Source organism: Chaetodon trifascialis, chromosome 24 (assembly GCF_039877785.1).
Source record: "Chaetodon trifascialis isolate fChaTrf1 chromosome 24, fChaTrf1.hap1, whole genome shotgun sequence".
In the NCBI taxonomy this organism is placed as follows: Eukaryota; Metazoa; Chordata; class Actinopteri; order Chaetodontiformes; family Chaetodontidae; genus Chaetodon; species Chaetodon trifascialis.
Genome location: NC_092079.1, coordinates 13920901 through 13938705, shown reverse-complemented (window position 1 = coordinate 13938705; position 17805 = coordinate 13920901). Strand labels below are relative to the sequence as shown.

Below are 17805 nucleotides of genomic sequence, written 5' to 3'. Positions count from 1 at the left end.
TCCAAAACTATCTGCATGTGGTGTTTGTCACGGTGTGTGTGGATCCAGACCTGTTGGCAGGGGCCTCGATTCATCCATGAACGCTTGTAACTGATTAGACATGATCAGTAAGTTCATGTTGTTCGCAGCAATGACTGTTTTTTTTCTGTGGTCTTATCGTGTGTCATTATATAACAAAATAAGACCTGAAGCTTGAAACGCAACGTGAACTCTGTCTCTGGTGTCACAGTTCACCTCCTTTGACCGTCTATCATCCACATAGAAGATAGTCACAGTCCTTCCTGCACCAGCAAACGATCAGAGGGAAACATCCCTTCAAGAAGAATTACCCAATCCAAACCATCTGCATTCTTCCTTCAGTGGTTTGCAGGATTAGATGTCAGCGTGACTGTGACCTGCAAGCGAATCCTGATAAGAGCAGTTGTAAAGCAGTAAACTCCTTTAGCCAATTACACAGCCAGAGATGAAGCTTACCTGTCTGTTCTGGTCAAAAGTCACATCGACTGGCATGTCTTTCAGAGCAAAAATCAATCATCTCTAATAAGCTTTTTTAATTTGCTAAAACCCATAGATTAGACTTTCATAAAGAGCATGAAACTCAAAATCAGGAGGACAGACGAGAAGTTAATGGACGCGAGAAAAAACAAACCAGCACCTGTTTGGATAATCTAATGTTTTAGTGGTTTCTTTCAATCCAAAAATGTCAAATTTTCTGCTTTTCTTTGCCATTTGTGTTCTTAAACTGAATATTTGAGGTTTTGGACTGTTGGTTGGACAAAAACAGATACTCAAAGACAGGATTTTTGACATTTTATGGACAAAACTATTGAGAAAATAATCTGCAGATTAATCAAAGCTGATATGTTGATATACTGTCATTTAAAAGTGTGCAATAAAGCTTTTACGTATAAATAAACAGGTTTAAAACAAAGTTTCACTCATGATAATTAACTAAATATTGCAGTTTTGAATATCATAAAGATATAAATACATGCAACGACTGTAGATTTAACTGTGCGTGAAGAGCAGAGGCTGATTTGGACAGGTGATAACCTGAACAACGCTGTACCTGTTATCGTCTGTTCACAGATTATCAGATTTGGGTTCAAGGATTCAACCAGCAGCAGTGTTTATTCAGCACTTTTGCCTTCAAATTAAAAGCAGGTAATAATTCAGATTAGCAGTGAAACAAGGTCGACTGCGTCTCAGATGAAACTGAAGAATGCCGTCATGAAAAGTGACTCTTTCACTGAAGGGGACGTCTTGTTAAATGAAATAACAATGAAAGGAGAGCGATTTATCGTCGTGCTGCGCTCTAATAACATGCCGGTACTGACGCTGACTGGAAAATGACTGTTCTTGTCTTTGTGTGGAAACTGGGATCATGTGAAGCTTTAAGTAGGTCAGACGCAGGCAGACCACCACACAGTATTTTATTCTGAAAAGCAGCGAAGAGTGAAGTCCACAGCAGAGCGGTTATGTAATCCGCAGAGTTTGTTCCTTTTTTCAGTTTTCTGGCACCTGCGGACGATCACGTCAGTGCTGACGGAGGCTACATAAGACTGCCGCTGCCAGCGCGAGCTCAGAGGGTGGGGGGCTGCAGCAGTGCATGCTGGTAATTACACAAGGCTTGTTGTTCAGAAGAGGAACATGCAGGCGATATTTGCAAGAAATGGATTAGAAACTCCGGAGCCAGTCGAAGCTCAAGTGAAAGGTGAGTTAAAGAGTCTCAGACGGTCGTGCTGCTGCTTCAGCGGGTTTATAAAACATTGCATTGTGCTGCTTTTTAACTTTTAATAAGCTGTTAATAAGAAATATACAAGTATTTGCATAAGCAACATACACTTTTTTACAACCTGAAAACTCAAAAGTTGTCCTTATTGGTAAATTATGGCTATAAGAAATGGTTTATTCACTGTAAATAAAGCCTTTTCATTATCTATCTATGCGTACGACTACACTTTAAACTTGCTGTTGGGTATTTTTACACTGTGGTATTACGACTTTTACTTCAGTAAATCTGAATGCTTCTTTTCTTCCACTTTCACTTGATCAACTATTTTGATAATTGATCAATCATTTGAGTCATTTTTGAAGCAAAGATAATTAAAAAACATTCTCTTGTTCCAGAAACTCAAATGAGAGGATTTTTTGCTTTTCTTTTCCACGTCATAGAAACTGTAAAAATAATCATCAGATTAATCATTGTGCATTATTTGTTGATTGTTTTGATGTTTCATTGTTGTCGTAATGTATTAAATATAGACATTAGATGTATCTTTATGCATTTACTTTGATTTTATCTTCTTGTTCACCTTTTTGTTTTTCCTCTGAGTGACCGAAAACTTCAATATTAGCTTGAGGTAAAAAAAAAAAAAAACCTGTGTGACCTTTGACCTGCAGGCTCCATCCCGTCCTGGCTCCAGGGCACTCTGCTGAGGAACGGGCCCGGCCTTTTTTCTGTCGGCAGCCATGAGTACAACCATTGGTTTGACGGCATGTCCCTTATCCACAGCTTCACCTTCTGCAATGGTGAGACTCTCTATTTAAAATCTGATGGCAGAAAAGTTAAACTCACTGCTGAACAAGGAAAGATCTGGTACTTGGTTTTACTCCAGGTGTTTACAGCTGTGACCTTGTTTCAGGTGAGGTGACTTACAGAAGTAAGTTTCTGAAGAGCGAAACCTACAAACGGAACATCCAGGCCGACAGGATTGTCGTCTCCGAGTTTGGAACCATGATCTACCCAGATCCCTGCAAAAACATCTTTTCCAGGTACAGACCATCCAGGAAAACATCGAGATACTTATGTTTCAGTCCATCCTGGAGACGTAAAGATCCATTTTAGTCCATCCAGAAGACTGAAAGATCTGCTTTAGTCCATTCAGGAGACATAAAGATCTACTTTAGGCCATTCAGGAGACATAAAGATCTACTTTAGGCCATCCAGGAGACTTCGAGACCAGTTTTACTCCATCCTGGACATGAAGAGGTCTATTTCAGCTCATCGAGGACATGTGGAGACACGTTTCAGTCCTTGTAGGATAAGCAGAGATCTGTTTCAGTTTACAGTACCCAGGACAGATGGAGACCTTTCTCTTTTGGTCATCCACCTGTTTTAATCCATTAACACACATGGAGATAAATCCCAGTCCATCCTGGACCGATACTGATTGGTTTCAGATCATCCAGGACCCACAGAAGTCAGTTTCAGTTGACCCAGGACATTGAAGATCGGAAGATCTGTTTGAGTCCATATAAGACACATCCAGATTTATCTTAGCCCATCTAAGACCAAGACTAACTCTGTTCCACCTGATCTGTTGTAATCCAATCACATATCAATATGTTTCTGTCCCTTCAGGACATACAGATCTATGTTAGTCCATCCAGGACACGTATGTAGAGATCTTTTTTGGTCCTTTTGACGACATGCATTCAGTTAAGGTCCATCCCGTCCAAACAGAATCTGTTTCAGTCCACACAGAGCAAACGTTTCTACATGAATGTGAGGTTGTGTCATTGGTGGTAAAGTCTACCGATTTTACGATATCTTGAACTGTCTGGAACGAGTAAAACTGACAGTCAACTGATTAAAACACCCAAAAACTTTTCTCGCACTCTCACAAGGACATTCACACACCTCAGCAACGTCATCCCGGACTTTACCGACAACAACCTGATCAACATCATTCGCTACGGTCAGGACTACTACGCCTCCTCTGAGGTCAACTACATGAACCAGATTGATCCTGCTACCCTGGAAACTGTTGGCAGGGTAAGTAGGTCTCCACCTAGCTCTAATAAGGTCAAAAGGGTCATTGATCTGGTACAAATATTTCCCCAAACTTATCACATGTTCTCTGTACAACAACCATGCTGCCAAATTCCAGATTAACTACAGGAACCACATCGCTCTGAACTTGGCGACGGCTCACCCTCACTATGACAACGAGGGCAACACCTACAACATGGGCACTGCCATCATGGGCCTCGGTCGGCCAAAATACGTTATCTTCAAAGTCCCCGCCAATGCTTCAGGTACGGTGGTCACAGCCATCTGATTCGACTTCATATGGGGTTCATGTTGATGTCGGAGGGCCTTTCCAGTCTCAGTGAGGGAACAAGAATCTCAATGTCTTAGATTATTTGCAGCGATAAAGTTGCCACAGCTCCAGTTTGCTTGTTTCAGATAAAGAACACAAGAAGTCGGCGCTGAGGAAGGTTCAGCAGGTCTGTTCAATTCCTTTCCGCTCCACTCTGTTCCCGAGCTACTTCCACAGCTTTGGCATGACCGACAACTACATTGTGTTCGTGGAGCAGCCCTTTAAACTGGACATCGTCAAACTGGCCACCGCCTACTTCAGAGGAGTCACCTGGGGAAGCTGCCTCAAATACGACAAGGATGACACCGTGAGTCAGCTCCGCTTTTGGTCTCAACCAGCTTTTGAAACTCATACCTTTTTTAGCAGAAATTGCTTAAGCAGCAGAGATTGCAAGCTATAAATTGTGGGATTTGAGGGCTCAAAGATTTGCGTTGGGTGTTGACATAAGACAAAAATCTATCATGATACACAGGTCTGAACTGGACTGTTTTTGGCACCGAGGATTGAATTGAGTTATTTTTGCTTGTCGATAGATCGACAGTGTGACTGAAGTGTTCCTTCCCTTCGCAGACTTTGTTTCACGTCATCAACAGAAAGACGGGAAAGGCGGTGTCCACTCGTTTCTATGGTGACGCCCTGGTGGTTTTTCACCACATCAATGCGTACGAGGCAGACGGCCACGTGGTGTTCGATCTTATCAGCTACAAGGACAGCAACCTGTATGAAATGTTTTACCTCAAGAACATGAAACAGGAGACCGGCAGCTTCATCCAGTCCAACCAACGCTTCTCTCCGCCACACTGCCAGCGGTTCGTGCTGCCGCTCAACGTGGATAAGGTAAAGTCAGACCACAAAACAGCCTAAAACACTTGCTTTAATTTCCACTTCATCATTTTATGAACTGCATGTCTGTATGAAGAGTTTGCGGTGGTGTGTTTTCCAGGAATCTCCCCGAGGATCAAATTTGGTGACTCTGACAGACACAACGGCCCAGGCAGTGATGCAGGAGGACGGATCAGTCTACTGCCAACCAGACACTCTGTTCGAAGGTTCGTTATCATCATTATTAATGCTGCTCTGTCAGTCTGACTGAAACACTCTTTAATCCTCCCTAACTAAGGAGTCTGACTCCTCCACAGGTCTGGAGCTGCCAAGGATCAACTACAACTTCAACACTAAAAAGTACAGATACTTCTATGGCTCCAGGGTGGAATGGTCTCCTCATCCCAACAAGGTGAAACACCTCAAGCTCCCAGCAACACCATCAACATCCAAAACATCCTCATATTAATGAATTCATCATGGTAAAATCAATTAAAATCAACTGCAGCAGAACCCATAAGAATAGCAACATTGGCCAGTAATCCCAATCCAGAAAAGTTTCAACTATTGGATCGATTGTCATGACATTTTTGTCAAACATTGGATGGATTACCATGAAATGACGAGCGCCTGACCTCAACTTCAATTCTCTCTCCTGTCCAACAGATTGCCAAGATTGACATAGTCACCAGGACACACATCGAGTGGCAGCAGGAGAACTGCTACCCTTCAGAGCCGGTGTTTGTTGCGTCTCCGGGAGCTGTGGAGGAAGACGATGGTAAGGCCTTCGCTTTGTCCGCCAATCCGCAGCAGCTCTTTCGCTAATTTTTGCGTCACGCATTGAGAAACCGCTGGGCTTGAAAGAATCCTTCCTTCCCTGCTCCTGACCATTTGTATCCTCCTCCCTGTAGGGGTGATCTTATCGTCCGTCATCTCTTCAGATCCAAACGTCCTTCCATTCATGGTCGTCCTCGACGCCAAAACCTTCAAGGAGCTCGCCCGAGCCTCCATCCCTGCCAGCGTCCACATGGACCTTCACGGAGACTTCATCCCCTCCACCGTCTGATGGCCGGCATGCCGGCTGCGTTAATTTATTCCTTTGTGTAGATCTGTAATATTCTGCTTCTATTGTGTTTCTTGTTTGACGTTTTTGGTGCTCATTTTTACACACAAGGCTGATTTAAGGGACCATTCAATGTTAAAAATGTACATTAACTTACATTGGACCCCCACCCGATCCCCGGAGGAGGAGCCTTTCAGACGTTAACGTCTCCACCACCTTTTCTACGGGATCATCCTCGGGACAGATTTTTGCACGGTGCATTTTCAGCCTTCGGGTTGTTGGGGAATGAACATGCAGGCTGTAGAAACTCATCAAATACTGAGTGTTACAGTAAAGCTTTATGTCCGTCAGTTTTTGAATTACCAGGATTAAACATTACAGGGTTTTTTCTGGTTTCTTTGTTGTCTGAAGTTAAACATGAAGGTTGTTCATGACAGTAACTAAATCAAGACCAGCTGCAATTTCTCCTTTTTCAGCTCAATGCTGTCTGTGTTTCACACTTTCTTAGAGTTTTTACTGAATCTCTCAAAGAAAAAGAACAATGATGTGCTTTCACACAGTTCATGGACAAAATAAAACACACCAGTCTGTTTCTAAGACAGACCATGAAATAACTGTGAGAGAAATACAAAAATCCAAACTTACCTTTTGCCATAATAGTCTCATATAACCAGATACAACCATGGCCGGGTACCAGTTTTGTTGACTTATCATGTGATCAGACTTCTTCTTTATACACACATTAATACTCTGACGTGCACTTTTCACATGCTGTTGTCTTTTAGACAAGAAACATTGTGACTTTAGTGTTTAGACTGTAAAGAGTGTTTGTGGTTACAAACGTAAAGGTAACGAGAAAAGGTGTTTCAGCTTTGATTGAGCGACACAGGTTTCCTTTTGATTTAAGTGTTTCGCATAATAATATCAACACTTTGGAAGGCTCTGCCTCCCGATACGTTTTTAATTTCTGACAATTAAAATTACTGCAAAAATTCAGACGTATTAGTTTCATTTTTAAATTGACCAAGTGCAACCTAAACATAAAAAACGAAAGTCAAACCTGCAAATTTATGTCGTCAACGAATAGAAAAAAGCCCATTTTCATTTAGTTTTGACTCTGAACGGAGAAAATTCAACTCTTTATACAAACATTGAACGCTAATTCGCAAATCAAAATATGCTCTCAAAACATGAAAATAAAACTTGCTTTTATTAGAGTTTAACTGTGTTGTAATATTGACAGCCAGACTTCCACAGCGCACTGATTCAGATGTGAAAACTTCACTGTCGTCGCTGTTCTGCAGGCGTGGACGATCTGAACTGAAAACTCTCAATCTGCACGTTTCATCAGAATCATGGGAATTTATTACATCAGCAGTTGCAGCAAAAACAGTTTAAAATCTTGCAGAGGCGACGTCCTCCATCATTCACACTTCCCCCCTTTGCCCTCCAACATGGCCGACAAAGAACGCAGTCAGCTCTTTGAAGTCTTTAAAGTCGACGCTGTTGCTGCTGCTGCTGCTTCCATTATTTGGTGTTTTGTGAAGAGAGAAAAAAAAAAGGAAAAATAAAACAAAAAAGACAAATTTCCCTCCTCCAGCCCCGACGCTGCTCTGTACGAACCAACAATGCAGCGGGATTGGCCAAAAACTGGCTCTGCTGACTCGACGGCCTCGTTAAGCTCGTTAGGGCGGAGCCTGGGACATGAAGCAGCAGCCACAAATCAGAGCAGAGAAGAAGAAAAAATAATAACACAATGTTGATGCTGAAGTACAGGCACGTTGGAATACTGTGTGTGTGTGTGTGTGTGTGTGTGTGTGTGTGTGTGTGTGTGTGTGTGTGTGTGACGTGGTCTAAACTATCACTGTTTACAACAGTGGAAAAACTGTTCGTTTCTCACAGAAAAACACTTTTCTCGTCTTTTCTCGTTTCGTTTTTGTCCTTCTGCCGTCGGCTCGTCATCTGAGGGAGGAAGTGTGTGCGTGAGTGTTAATCTGTGCGTTTGTGTGTGTGTTTCTTCAGGCGCCTCAGATGATCTCGAAGGTCTTTTTCAGCTCCATGATCAGCTGCCAATCGCTCTTCTGCATCTCGTCTCTGAACCAGTTCTTCAGAGCGTCGATGGACGCCCGTGTGATCTGAAACAAAAATCCTCCACGTTATCGCTGACATGAAACTGACACACACACTCAAAACACCTGAAACTCAGGAAGCACTAATTCCATCAGCACAACAACAGATCATAACACGCTGCAATAAATCCACCTCTATGCTCTTTGTGCCGCTGGAAGGCTTTTAATGTGAAATATCGCTGCAGGAAGTGTTGAGTTTCATTGACAGTAGCTTGAAAAATTGGCAAAGTAGAAATGACTGGAAACAATCAGAGAATGAAGGTGAGCGTTGCCTCTGCTGTTTAACTGATGGAAGTAGTTTCAAAATAAAAGCCTGACTCTAATAAAGCCGGGGCCACTATTGGAGAACCAACAAAAGCTAACGGTTACAGTAAAATCAAACCGAAATGAACGTTTATCTCTCTAAAGTCTAGCTGAACCCCACTGGACTGAACTAAACTACCTACGTTTGGACTTTATCATTACACTTGTCAGATTGAACAAACCGAGCTACAACGACAGCTTACAATGAGAACATTCTTCTTCTTTGCCTCTTTTACCCCAGTCTTACCTACTTTTCTGTATCTCTTCGTTTCTCCCCTCCATTCTTCCTCTTTCTTGCCTCACTGCATTTCTGTCTCTTGTCGTGGAGCTGCTACCTTGAAACCTCGAGCTGACTGTGAAATCTGGTTTTCTGTGGCGTCGCAGGAAGTGACGTTTCTCCACAAACTTCACACTCTTTGCTGAAAACGGGCTTTTAAATAAACCGAGCGTTTCGCGTCTGAAGCGTTTAACCCCGCCCTCGTCGGCGGGCGCGTCCTCACCTTACTGACGATGATGTCAGTGGCTTCAAAATGGCGGCCGTACATCTTGGGCGACTCTCCGGGAATGGGCTCGATCTTGACGCAGATCTCCTGGCCCTTCTTGGCGCTGTCCACAGACTTATGGTTAATCTCGATGCTGGTGACCACGCCGATGTCCACGAACTGAAACGTGCAAGAATAAAATTAACTAAACTTCCATTATTCACAAAATCCAGAACTCAGCAGTCTTTTAATCAGCACGTCTCACCCCTTTACTGGGGACGCAGAGCGGCGTCCCTTGTCGCAGGACTCCGGCCTCGATGGACACGCCCATCACGATGGGATCTCTGGAGTTGAAGATGAACTGAGGAAGAACTCGCAGCTTCGCCGGAAACACGGCGACATGCCTGACGACACACACACGAAAACACACGGTCAGAGAGAGAGAGGTGACGCGAGACGCCTCCTCAGGCTTCAGTCTTTGTTTCCCTACTTGAACTCGTCCTGCTTGGCCTTCTTGTAGTCCTCTCTGTACTTGGTGAAAGCGTCGAACAGATGGTAGATGATTTCAGCCGAGAAGATCCGAACTCCCAGACTGTCGGCCATCTCCTGACTTTCCCTCTCCACCTTCACGTCGAACGCCAGGATCACCGCGTACCTGCACACCAGAACCTCCATTATGACGCTGATTTCAGCAACGTCACCGTCACAGCTGTGCTTGTATAAACTGTTTAACTTCTAACAAAAGGTCAGATTTAAGAAGCTCTTTGTGCGTTTTTTGAGTGAAAATCTGAATGTGTAAGACAGTTTGAAGGCGTGACGCACTGCGGGTCGTGCTCCAGCATCGCCGACGCCTTCATGACGTCCTTCTTGTGCACTGGACCGATGTTAATGCCGGCGTACTGCAGAAACACACACAGAGGGCAAAGGTCAGCTCATGTTTTGGCTTCTACTTCCTGTTGCGTTTCAAAGTAAAGCGGCACTCACGGGGACTTTGGATGTTCGCAGGAACTCGAGCAGAGCCTCCAGAGATCCCAGCGTGGACGCCTGGACGTAAACCCCTTTCTCTTCCAGTTTGATGGAGCTCAGAGTCTGTTTGAGCTCCCGCACCAGTTCATCCTGAAAACCAGCACCAGTCCGTCAACTGGGAGTCTCACACAGCCGGTCTGCTTTAACGCTGCGTGTGTGTGTGTGTGTGTGTTACCCTCAGGACGGGGATCTCGTCGTCCTTGTGAGCCACCAGCAGGGGGAGCCCGGCCAGCGCCTTCTCCAGGTCTTTACCCAGAATCTTCACACCTTGAGATGTCGACACCTCCTTGTGCTTCTCATACTGGCTCTGCACACATCAATCGATCAACCAATCAATCAGTCTGTACGGCAGGCAGCTCATCAATACATCTGTCTGAATCACTGGTAAATCTCTTACCTTGACTCTGAGCTCCTTCAGAGGGGGGGGCAGCAGCAACCCTCTGATCTGCGTGACGATGGGTCCCTCCACCCCCGGGACGATGATGGTCTCGCCCTCCCGCAGACGCCCGTTAATCAGGATGACGTCTATCGTGGTTCCCAGGCCGGGCAGAGCTTTCACCTGGACGCACAGACAGCATCAGGTAAACCCGTCCAGACTGCGAGACCCAGCGACACCACAAAACAAGACCCTCGTACCTCCATGACTTGAGCTCGGAGCTCGTCGCAGTGTGCGAGCCGGCGGGCTAACATGGTCTGAGTGAGCTCGACCAATAGAGAGATGAGGTTTCCCATCCCGTCGCCACTGTGGGCCGAGGTCGGGACCAACGACACAAACGTCCGGGGGTCTTTGTTCTCGTAGAACAGGGCGGCGTTAAGACCCTGAGGAACGGCGACACTGAAGGTCATTTGTCTGGTTTGTGAAAACATCATGTTTTCATAATGATTTAGCGGCATCTAGTGGTCAAGTCGCAGATTGCAACCAACCAAATCGCCAAAGAAGAGAAGTGCTGTGATTGGGTGATGAGTGATGATGTAATGATGGACACCTGCTGAGCGAACTCCACGATGACGGCCTTTGCCCTCTCGTCGAACTCGTCCTTCGTGTTCTTCTTCTGCTTCTTCAGCGTGGTGACGACGTCAGTTTCGGGACTCTTCTTCCAATCGTACAGACGGTCGATCTGAGGACAGACGACGTCAGCGTCACAAAACCAGAAGGAGAAGAAGAAGAAGACATACCTGATGATGAGGAGGAGACGCACCTTGTTGAGGGCGACGATGAAGGGGCACTTCTTCTCCTTCAGCAGGTTGATGGACTCGAGCGTCTGAGGCTCCAGGCCGTGCATGATGTCCACCACCAGGATGGCGATGTCGCACAGCGAGCTGCCTCTGTTCCTCAGGTTACTGACGGGAGACGGAGAGGCACGTCAGTGAGGGGACGCTCACGGTGACTCAGCACATTTCCTCTGCAGCAGCAGAGGGAAGGCCGCCGCGCTCAGAGCAGAAAGCACACTTAATCACATTTCTCACAGTTTTCAGAATGTTTCCAAACAAACAAGCGATCGATTGATGGAGGAAATAATCAGCAGATTCAGCCAGAAGGAAAAGAATCGTCCTTTACGAATCAGCTGGAAATGAGCTCCAACAGCAAATCCTGCTTTGACATGAGTACAGGAGACATAGTGATCTGATGAGAACAGAGACAAGAGGACACAGGGGACGCTTTACTGCACTGCAGTACTTTTACTTTAATACTTCAAGTGCATTTTGCTGGTTATACTTATACTGAAGTAATATTTTCTTTGCAGGACTTCAAATTGTCACAGAGTATTTTCAGTGTGGTACTTGTACTGCATTGGAGGATCTGAATACTTCCTCCACTGGACACAGTGAAGAAGACGACCTGTGCATGACTGATGATGGTTCTCATGGGACACTGCAGCCTTCTGAAGCTGATTGGTGGGTTTTGACAGTTGTTGTTGTGTCTCACCTGAAGGACTCGTGTCCTGGTGTGTCGATGATCAGCATGCCGGGGATCTTCAGGCTTTCTTTGTCAAACTGCACAAACACAAACACTGTTAACACTGAGCTGACGCTGTGTGTGCGCATGTGTGTGCGCATGTGTGTGCGGTGTGTGGTCGTACATTTTTAACCATCCTCGTCTGCTCCTCGATCGTCTCTCTGGGGACGTTTGTGGCTCCGATCTGCTGAGTGATTCCTCCGGCCTCGCCGTCCTGAACGTGAGTGTGTCTCAGCTACACAAACAGCGACGACACACAGTCAGTAAATGACAAGCAGTCCGTAAACAACAAACAGTCCGTAAACAACAAACAGTCAGTAAACGACACGCGGTCAGCAAACAGTTACCTTATCGAGGATCTTGGTCTTCCCTGTGTCGACGTGTCCGAGCACGCAGACCACCGGCGCTCTCAGAGTGTCCACGTCGGTGTTCTTCAGGTTCTCCGCTCTGCGTTTCTGTGAACACACACAGCCTGTCAGTCAGAGCCGAGGGGAAAGGGACGAGGCGTCGCTCCTCCTGCGTCTCACCTCGATCCTCCTCTTGGCGCGGTCGTACAGTCGCTCCTCCTTCGTCCTGCCGTCGTCATCGTCGCTCTCGCTGCTCTCGTCCTCGCTCTCCTTTGCGGCCCTCCTCTTCGCCTGGCTCGCCGCCGTTGCCTCCTTCTCCCCCTCCTCATCGCTCTCCTCCTCATCGTCGTCGTCTTCCTCCTCATCCTCCTCGTCCTCTTCCTCGTCTTCCTCCTCCTCCTCGTCTTCCTCGCTGCCCGTGGGCTGAGGTGGAGCAGCGGGGTCCTCCTTCACCTCGATGTGGACCTTCTTCAACTCTGACACAAACACAGACGTTCTATCCTCGCACCAAGCTCCATTCACAGATTTAACAATTTAAAGCTTCTCTGCGCGTACGCTGGAGCAGAATCGATGAAGAATACGTATCAATGACTTTTTGAAACACACATGAACCGCTCTTCACATCGGCATAAGTTAGATCCACCGCACACACACGAGGAGGAGCACACAGGAGCAGACATGCTGCACTGCGGGTGTGTGGAGCAGCTAATCCCGCCATCGTGAAAGATTATTTTGCCGTATTTCTGAATTCTGTCCTTAAAGTGAACTGCTCCTCGTACAGGAGATCACTGGAGATCTCCTGGTTGCATCAGCGATGCTTCAGGGATGAATAAACGATAAATCCTCTCACCTTTCTCCTCATCGGTGGCGATGGCCTCCCAGTCGTCCACAGCGGCCTCCGGCTTCACCTCTGCACACACAAACGAGTCGTCAGCGTGAAGATCACAAACCCTCCTCTGTCTGGTCCTCCCTCCCGACTCCTCCACTCACCTGGCTCTGAGGCCGGCTTCTCCGTCTCTGTCTCCATGGCGACCGGCTCTGGAGTCTCCGACGAGGGTGAAGTCACCTCTGATGTTTCTGGCGGCGGCGGAGAAAAGAGGAGGCTGTTTAAAAGGTTTGTCTGGGTAAACGCTGAGAGGCAGCTGGTGGCGGGCGGCGGCGTACCTTCAGGAGTTTGGGCGTTGGGCTTCTTCTTCCTCTTGTCTCCATAAACCGGCTTCTTCTTTGGCATCGAGTCTTTGGATGGCACTTCAACACCTGCGGGGAGACACAGATCACTGGAAACTCTGTGGCTCAGCAAACATGGCGCAGAGGAAGCTGCGACGTGATTGGTGGACGCTCACTCACCCTGAGCCTGCAGCATCTTGAGCGTGGCCTCGGCCCGAGCTCGCGCCTCCCTCTGGGCTTTCGTCAGCAGCTTTCCCTCCTTCTTCAGACGCTCCTTCCTCTCCTTCTCCTTCTGCTTCTTCTTCTCCTTGCGCTCCAGCTCCAGGCGCTCCTAACGGGAGGGACGCGGGGGGTCAAAGGTCACAGCGGGGACAGATGAATGAATCAAACAGAAGCTAAAGGAGGAGGTGTTTTACCTGCTCCTGCCTCTGCCTCTCCAGCTCCTCCAGCCTCTTCAGCCGCTCCTCCTCCTCCCTCTTGGCTCGCTCCTCCTCCTGCAAACGACAAACAATCATTTTCAGACATCACAGAGACTCCCGTCATAGCTGACTGCATTTCCCACAATGCCCCACCTCCTTCATCTTGGCCAGAGCTTCCTGCATGGCCTTCACTGTGGCCTTGCTGGGTCCCTTCTTCTTCTCCTTCTCCTTCTCCTCCTTCTCCTTCTCTCCCTTCTTCTTCTTCTTGTCTTTCTTCTTCTTGTCACCCTCGGGCTCCTCTGCAGAAACACAGAAGAAGAAAAACTGCTGCTTTAAAGTTTATCTATTTGTCAAAAAAGAAAGCGTCAGCAACAGACAGGAAGTGACATCTTACCTTCGGCTGCTGGCTCCGCCGCTTCCTGTTCCTCCATCACCGCCGCGGGCGGAGCGGTCTGAGGGGGCGTGGCATCTGCCGTCTTCTTCTCCGGCTCTTTCTTTGGCTCTGCGCTGGCCTCCTTCTCCTTCAGCTTCTTCTGCTTCATCCTCTCCTCCTCCTTCTTCTTCCTGTCCCTCTCCTTCTTCTCCGCCTTCTTCTGAGCCGCCGTCTTAATCTTGAAGTTTCCGCTCTCCTCCTCGTCCTGCTCCTCCTCATCCTCGCTCTCCCCCTTCGCTGCCTTGCCTTTGTTCTTCTTCTTCTTGTCTCTCCTCGAGGTGAACTCTTCGTCGTCTGAGTCGTCGTCGTCCTCCTCCTTCCCTCCTCCTCCTCCTTTCCTCACGCCTTTATCGTCATCTCTGCCCTCCTCTTCCTCCGACACTGAAGCTTTCTTGCCGCCCTTCTTGCCCTCTTTGGCCTTGAGGCGAGAACATGAGCCGCTGTCCTCATCGGAGTCGGAGGGAGGAGGAGCAGGAGGCGCCTGGAGACGCAGAGAGAAAAGAATCAGTACGGAGGCTCAGAAGGACAAACGACTGAAAATCTGAAGAGAAATATGTCGTTTTTAGACCTAAAAATAAATATTTCTTCATGCGTTGACTTATTGATTCCTCACCTTCTTGTTGTCTTTCTGCTCTCCATTCCTCTCCTCGCTAAGCTGACCTTCATCACCCTCCTCCTCCTCAGGGCTGGCTCCCCCCTTCTTCCCCTTCCTGGTCTTCTTCTTCTCTGGTTTGGGAGGCTCGACGCTCTCCACTTCCTCTGTGGCGTCTGTTTTCTGCAGAGGGAAAGTGAAACACTGTGGGAACATGTTCATAGAGGCTTTCAGATCAGGGCTGGAACTGATGATTAGTTTGATTATTGATTAATCAGCTGACTGCTGTCATTATGTCATATGTCATTATTATCCAGTGATGTCATGGTACCAAAAAGAGGCACCCTGATGGTGACGGATGATCGATCCAAACAGGTGTGCCTACCTTTGCCTTCCCTCCCTGAGCCTCCAGAGACAACTCCTCCAGCTCCTTCTGGATGTCGTCCTCGCTGCAGGAGGACACACACGAGAGGTTAAACATCACGATCTGTGACAGTGTGTGTCTGATGTGTGTGGAGCGATGAGGAGGCCGTCACCTTCCTCACATCAGCACAAGAAACTGACAGACACGTTCGACTGCCACCGTTTGAGATCCACTCTAACTGTCGAGCACAAAGCGCCTTGTTAATGACGCCATCTTGTGTCTTCTTCTTCTTCTGCTAAGATTTAATGTCGCCTGGCTGGAGATTTAACTCCACCAGCTGCTGATAGTGGCTTCGCAGTCGAGGATGGAAGCGCAGATTAGTTTGCATTTTCTGTAAAAGTGGTTCAAATTCGTGGCTGCAGGAGGTGAAGAGGAAGAGAAGAAGAAGAGAAGGTGAGAGAGAAGAAGAAGAAGCAGTGTCGTACTCAAAGTCGTCCTTCTTGGCTCCTTTCTTCTTCTTCTTCCCTTTTGGCTCCTTGGAGGCTCCGGCTCCTTCGATCTCTGCCGCCAGAGCGTCGATGTCGATGCCGTCGTCTTTGGCGCTGGAGAAAAATCAACGATACCATCAATCAATAGCTGATAATAACCCGGTGAGACACGCACCGCTGCAGGCGCTGAGGAGGACAGACAGCAGCTGAACCGCCCGGCTCTGTCTCTGTGTGTCAGAACAATACGCTGCTGACTCTGCACTTTCTTCACAACCGTTCATTTCCCATCAGCCCTCTGACACGCAGCGGGCCAGATCTGATCTGAGAACAGCTTGACTCGACAGAAACTCCCGTATGGGCTGGGGAACGTTTCGAGAAAAGGGTAATATGTTAACAGGAGCATAAAATGGAAATATGAAAGTACAAGTACTTTAAATTTGAATGTACTCCATGTACTCCATTTAAATCCATGTTTCATTAAAGAGGATTTCATGCTGTAAATCACTGAGCTGCTGATGTTCAGGGCCGTTCAACACTCGCACTAAATGACTGTTTGTTTGGTCTTTGTGGTTTGAGACTTCTGGTCGTCTCTGTGACACATCACACATCCCTTTATTATTTCACATGTTGACCATGAAGACTCGCAGCATCTGAGATGTCTGCAAAGACAGTGTGTGGACAAAGGGGACCAAAGTCAATGAAGTGGTCGTCCTGATCCACTCTGAAGACCGCCAATCATCCACCAAGCTTTAATTTTCAACTTCTTTCAAGCAGATCTGTGTCTTAAATCTCACATTGAGCTGTTATTCGTGGATGAAAGGAACTAATTACCATACCATCAGTTTATTATCATCATCATTATAGTTTCTTGCATTTGTCCTCTGTTGTCTCCTTCGTCTCAACACGTATTTATTATAGTCAGCTGCGATGAAATGTGCTTTTTGGACAAAACTGTCTTCATTTACAGCTCAACGCAGAGCACCAACAGGACTGTGGACTGTGACATACAGCTACCTGTCAGTGCAGAAACACAGGTGTGACATGACGTCACTGAGCAGCGGTGGGTCAGCAGGTGAGCAGATACCCAGCATTACATCAGCTTTGCCTGATCGGCGGCCAACGTTAACACATAAGCACACGGTGCTGTGACAAGTGCAAGACACCAAGATAAACCGGCTAACAGCTAGCTTAGCTGCTCAGGTCACGTCCCACGGTTGTGGCTCTGCTTAGCATTCACAGGTCAAGGTTCATGCTGTTAATTGACAGTTTAGGGGCCATTTTTCTGACTGTGAGAGATAATAATGAAACACAGTTAGTCGGACCTCGGAGGAGGTGAGCAGCCGGCTCTGTGAAAGCTAACGCTAAGCTAGCTTAGTAACCTGGCTAATTTCTCCATCTCACGCCATTAAACCCAAGACCAAAGCTGTAAACAAGCCCTTACACGCCGTGTTTGGCCCGGTGAGCCCGTGTCGGCTCGCCTGCTTGTTGTGTAATTCATCTTAAACCATTTTCAGGCTCTTTAAATGATCTGCACACATCCACTGACTCGTGGTTAGCATCTGCTATCGTAACTAGCCGCTAAGCTAAGAGTGTAACCAGCGGGCTAACGGGCCTGTTTTGAGGTGTTGACGGGGCAGGAAAGTTCAGCCCTGTCGGCTGTCGGTGTGGACAGGTGATGTATGACAGCAGGTTGTGTTTTCTCTACCTGTCCTCCCCGGATTTCTTCTGTTTCTTCCCCATCCTGCCGCTGCGGTTCTCCGGTTCTCTCTCCGCTGGCCGACACACACGATGGCTCACATCAGACAAAGATCGCCTGCTGCTGACAGAGAGAAGAGTGCTCACTCAGGATCTTTTCCTTCAACCTCCGATCTGTGACCGCGCTGCCGTTTTCCATACAACGTGTCGACCATCCAGAAAATGAAAAAATATAAAACACCATTACATTATGTCAATTAATGTAAAGACATCTTAAAATAAATATCAACTATTTTGTATATAGAGAGAAATAATGTTCAACACATTGCACATTATAATGTAGATATATTTGTGAAAATGTAATTATATATTCTCATTTGAAAGATAATATATAAATGTATGAATGTGTAAA

At 46.9% G+C, this 17805-nt stretch overlaps 2 protein-coding genes across 2 annotated transcripts; one reads left to right on the top strand and one right to left on the bottom strand.

Annotated features, from left to right (window-relative positions):
- The first annotated feature begins 1538 nt into the window (after positions 1–1538).
- bco1l (beta-carotene oxygenase 1, like) lies at positions 1539–7210 on the top strand. The gene is made up of 11 exons (XM_070957606.1): positions 1539–1714; positions 2404–2532; positions 2646–2775; positions 3631–3778; positions 3894–4041; positions 4193–4413; positions 4677–4943; positions 5050–5155; positions 5246–5340; positions 5595–5706; positions 5840–7210. The coding sequence occupies exons 1-11, from the start codon at positions 1651–1653 to the stop codon at positions 5992–5994; spliced, it is 1575 nt and encodes a 524-aa protein (XP_070813707.1). The 5' UTR covers positions 1539–1650; the 3' UTR covers positions 5995–7210.
- Positions 7184–17513, bottom strand: eif5b (eukaryotic translation initiation factor 5B). Its single transcript, XM_070957605.1, has 26 exons — positions 17404–17513; positions 15696–15812; positions 15232–15295; positions 14868–15029; positions 14216–14735; positions 13975–14120; positions 13819–13896; positions 13583–13733; positions 13400–13492; positions 13226–13312; positions 13086–13145; positions 12416–12711; positions 12236–12343; positions 12013–12123; positions 11859–11926; positions 11131–11272; positions 10918–11049; positions 10568–10750; positions 10329–10490; positions 10107–10238; positions 9890–10021; positions 9728–9804; positions 9396–9560; positions 9171–9309; positions 8924–9085; positions 7184–8126 (listed from the first exon to the last, which is right to left on the bottom strand). Exons 1-26 carry the CDS (start codon positions 17436–17438, stop codon positions 8019–8021), a joined length of 3630 nt encoding a protein of 1209 aa, XP_070813706.1. The 5' UTR covers positions 17439–17513; the 3' UTR covers positions 7184–8018.
- Positions 17514–17805: the final 292 nt, after the last annotated feature.

Bases quoted from the DNA above. Each gene is read 5' to 3' on its own strand.
- bco1l (XM_070957606.1), top strand. From the start codon at position 1,651: ATGCAGGCGATATTTGCAAGAAATGGATTAGAAACTCCGGAGCCAGTC. The intron at 2,776-3,630 runs GTACAGACCATC...CACTCTCACAAG, and splicing joins TGCAAAAACATCTTTTCCAG to GACATTCACACACCTCAGCA. The intron at 4,944-5,049 runs GTAAAGTCAGAC...TGTGTTTTCCAG, and splicing joins TGCCGCTCAACGTGGATAAG to GAATCTCCCCGAGGATCAAA.
- eif5b (XM_070957605.1), bottom strand. From the start codon at position 17,438: ATGGGGAAGAAACAGAAGAAATCCGGGGAGGACAG. The intron at 15,296-15,695 runs GTACGACACTGC...GTCCTCCTGCAG, and splicing joins GCCAAGAAGGACGACTTTGA to CGAGGACGACATCCAGAAGG. The intron at 9,805-9,889 runs GTGAGTGCCGCT...GTGTTTCTGCAG, and splicing joins TGCGAACATCCAAAGTCCCC to TACGCCGGCATTAACATCGG.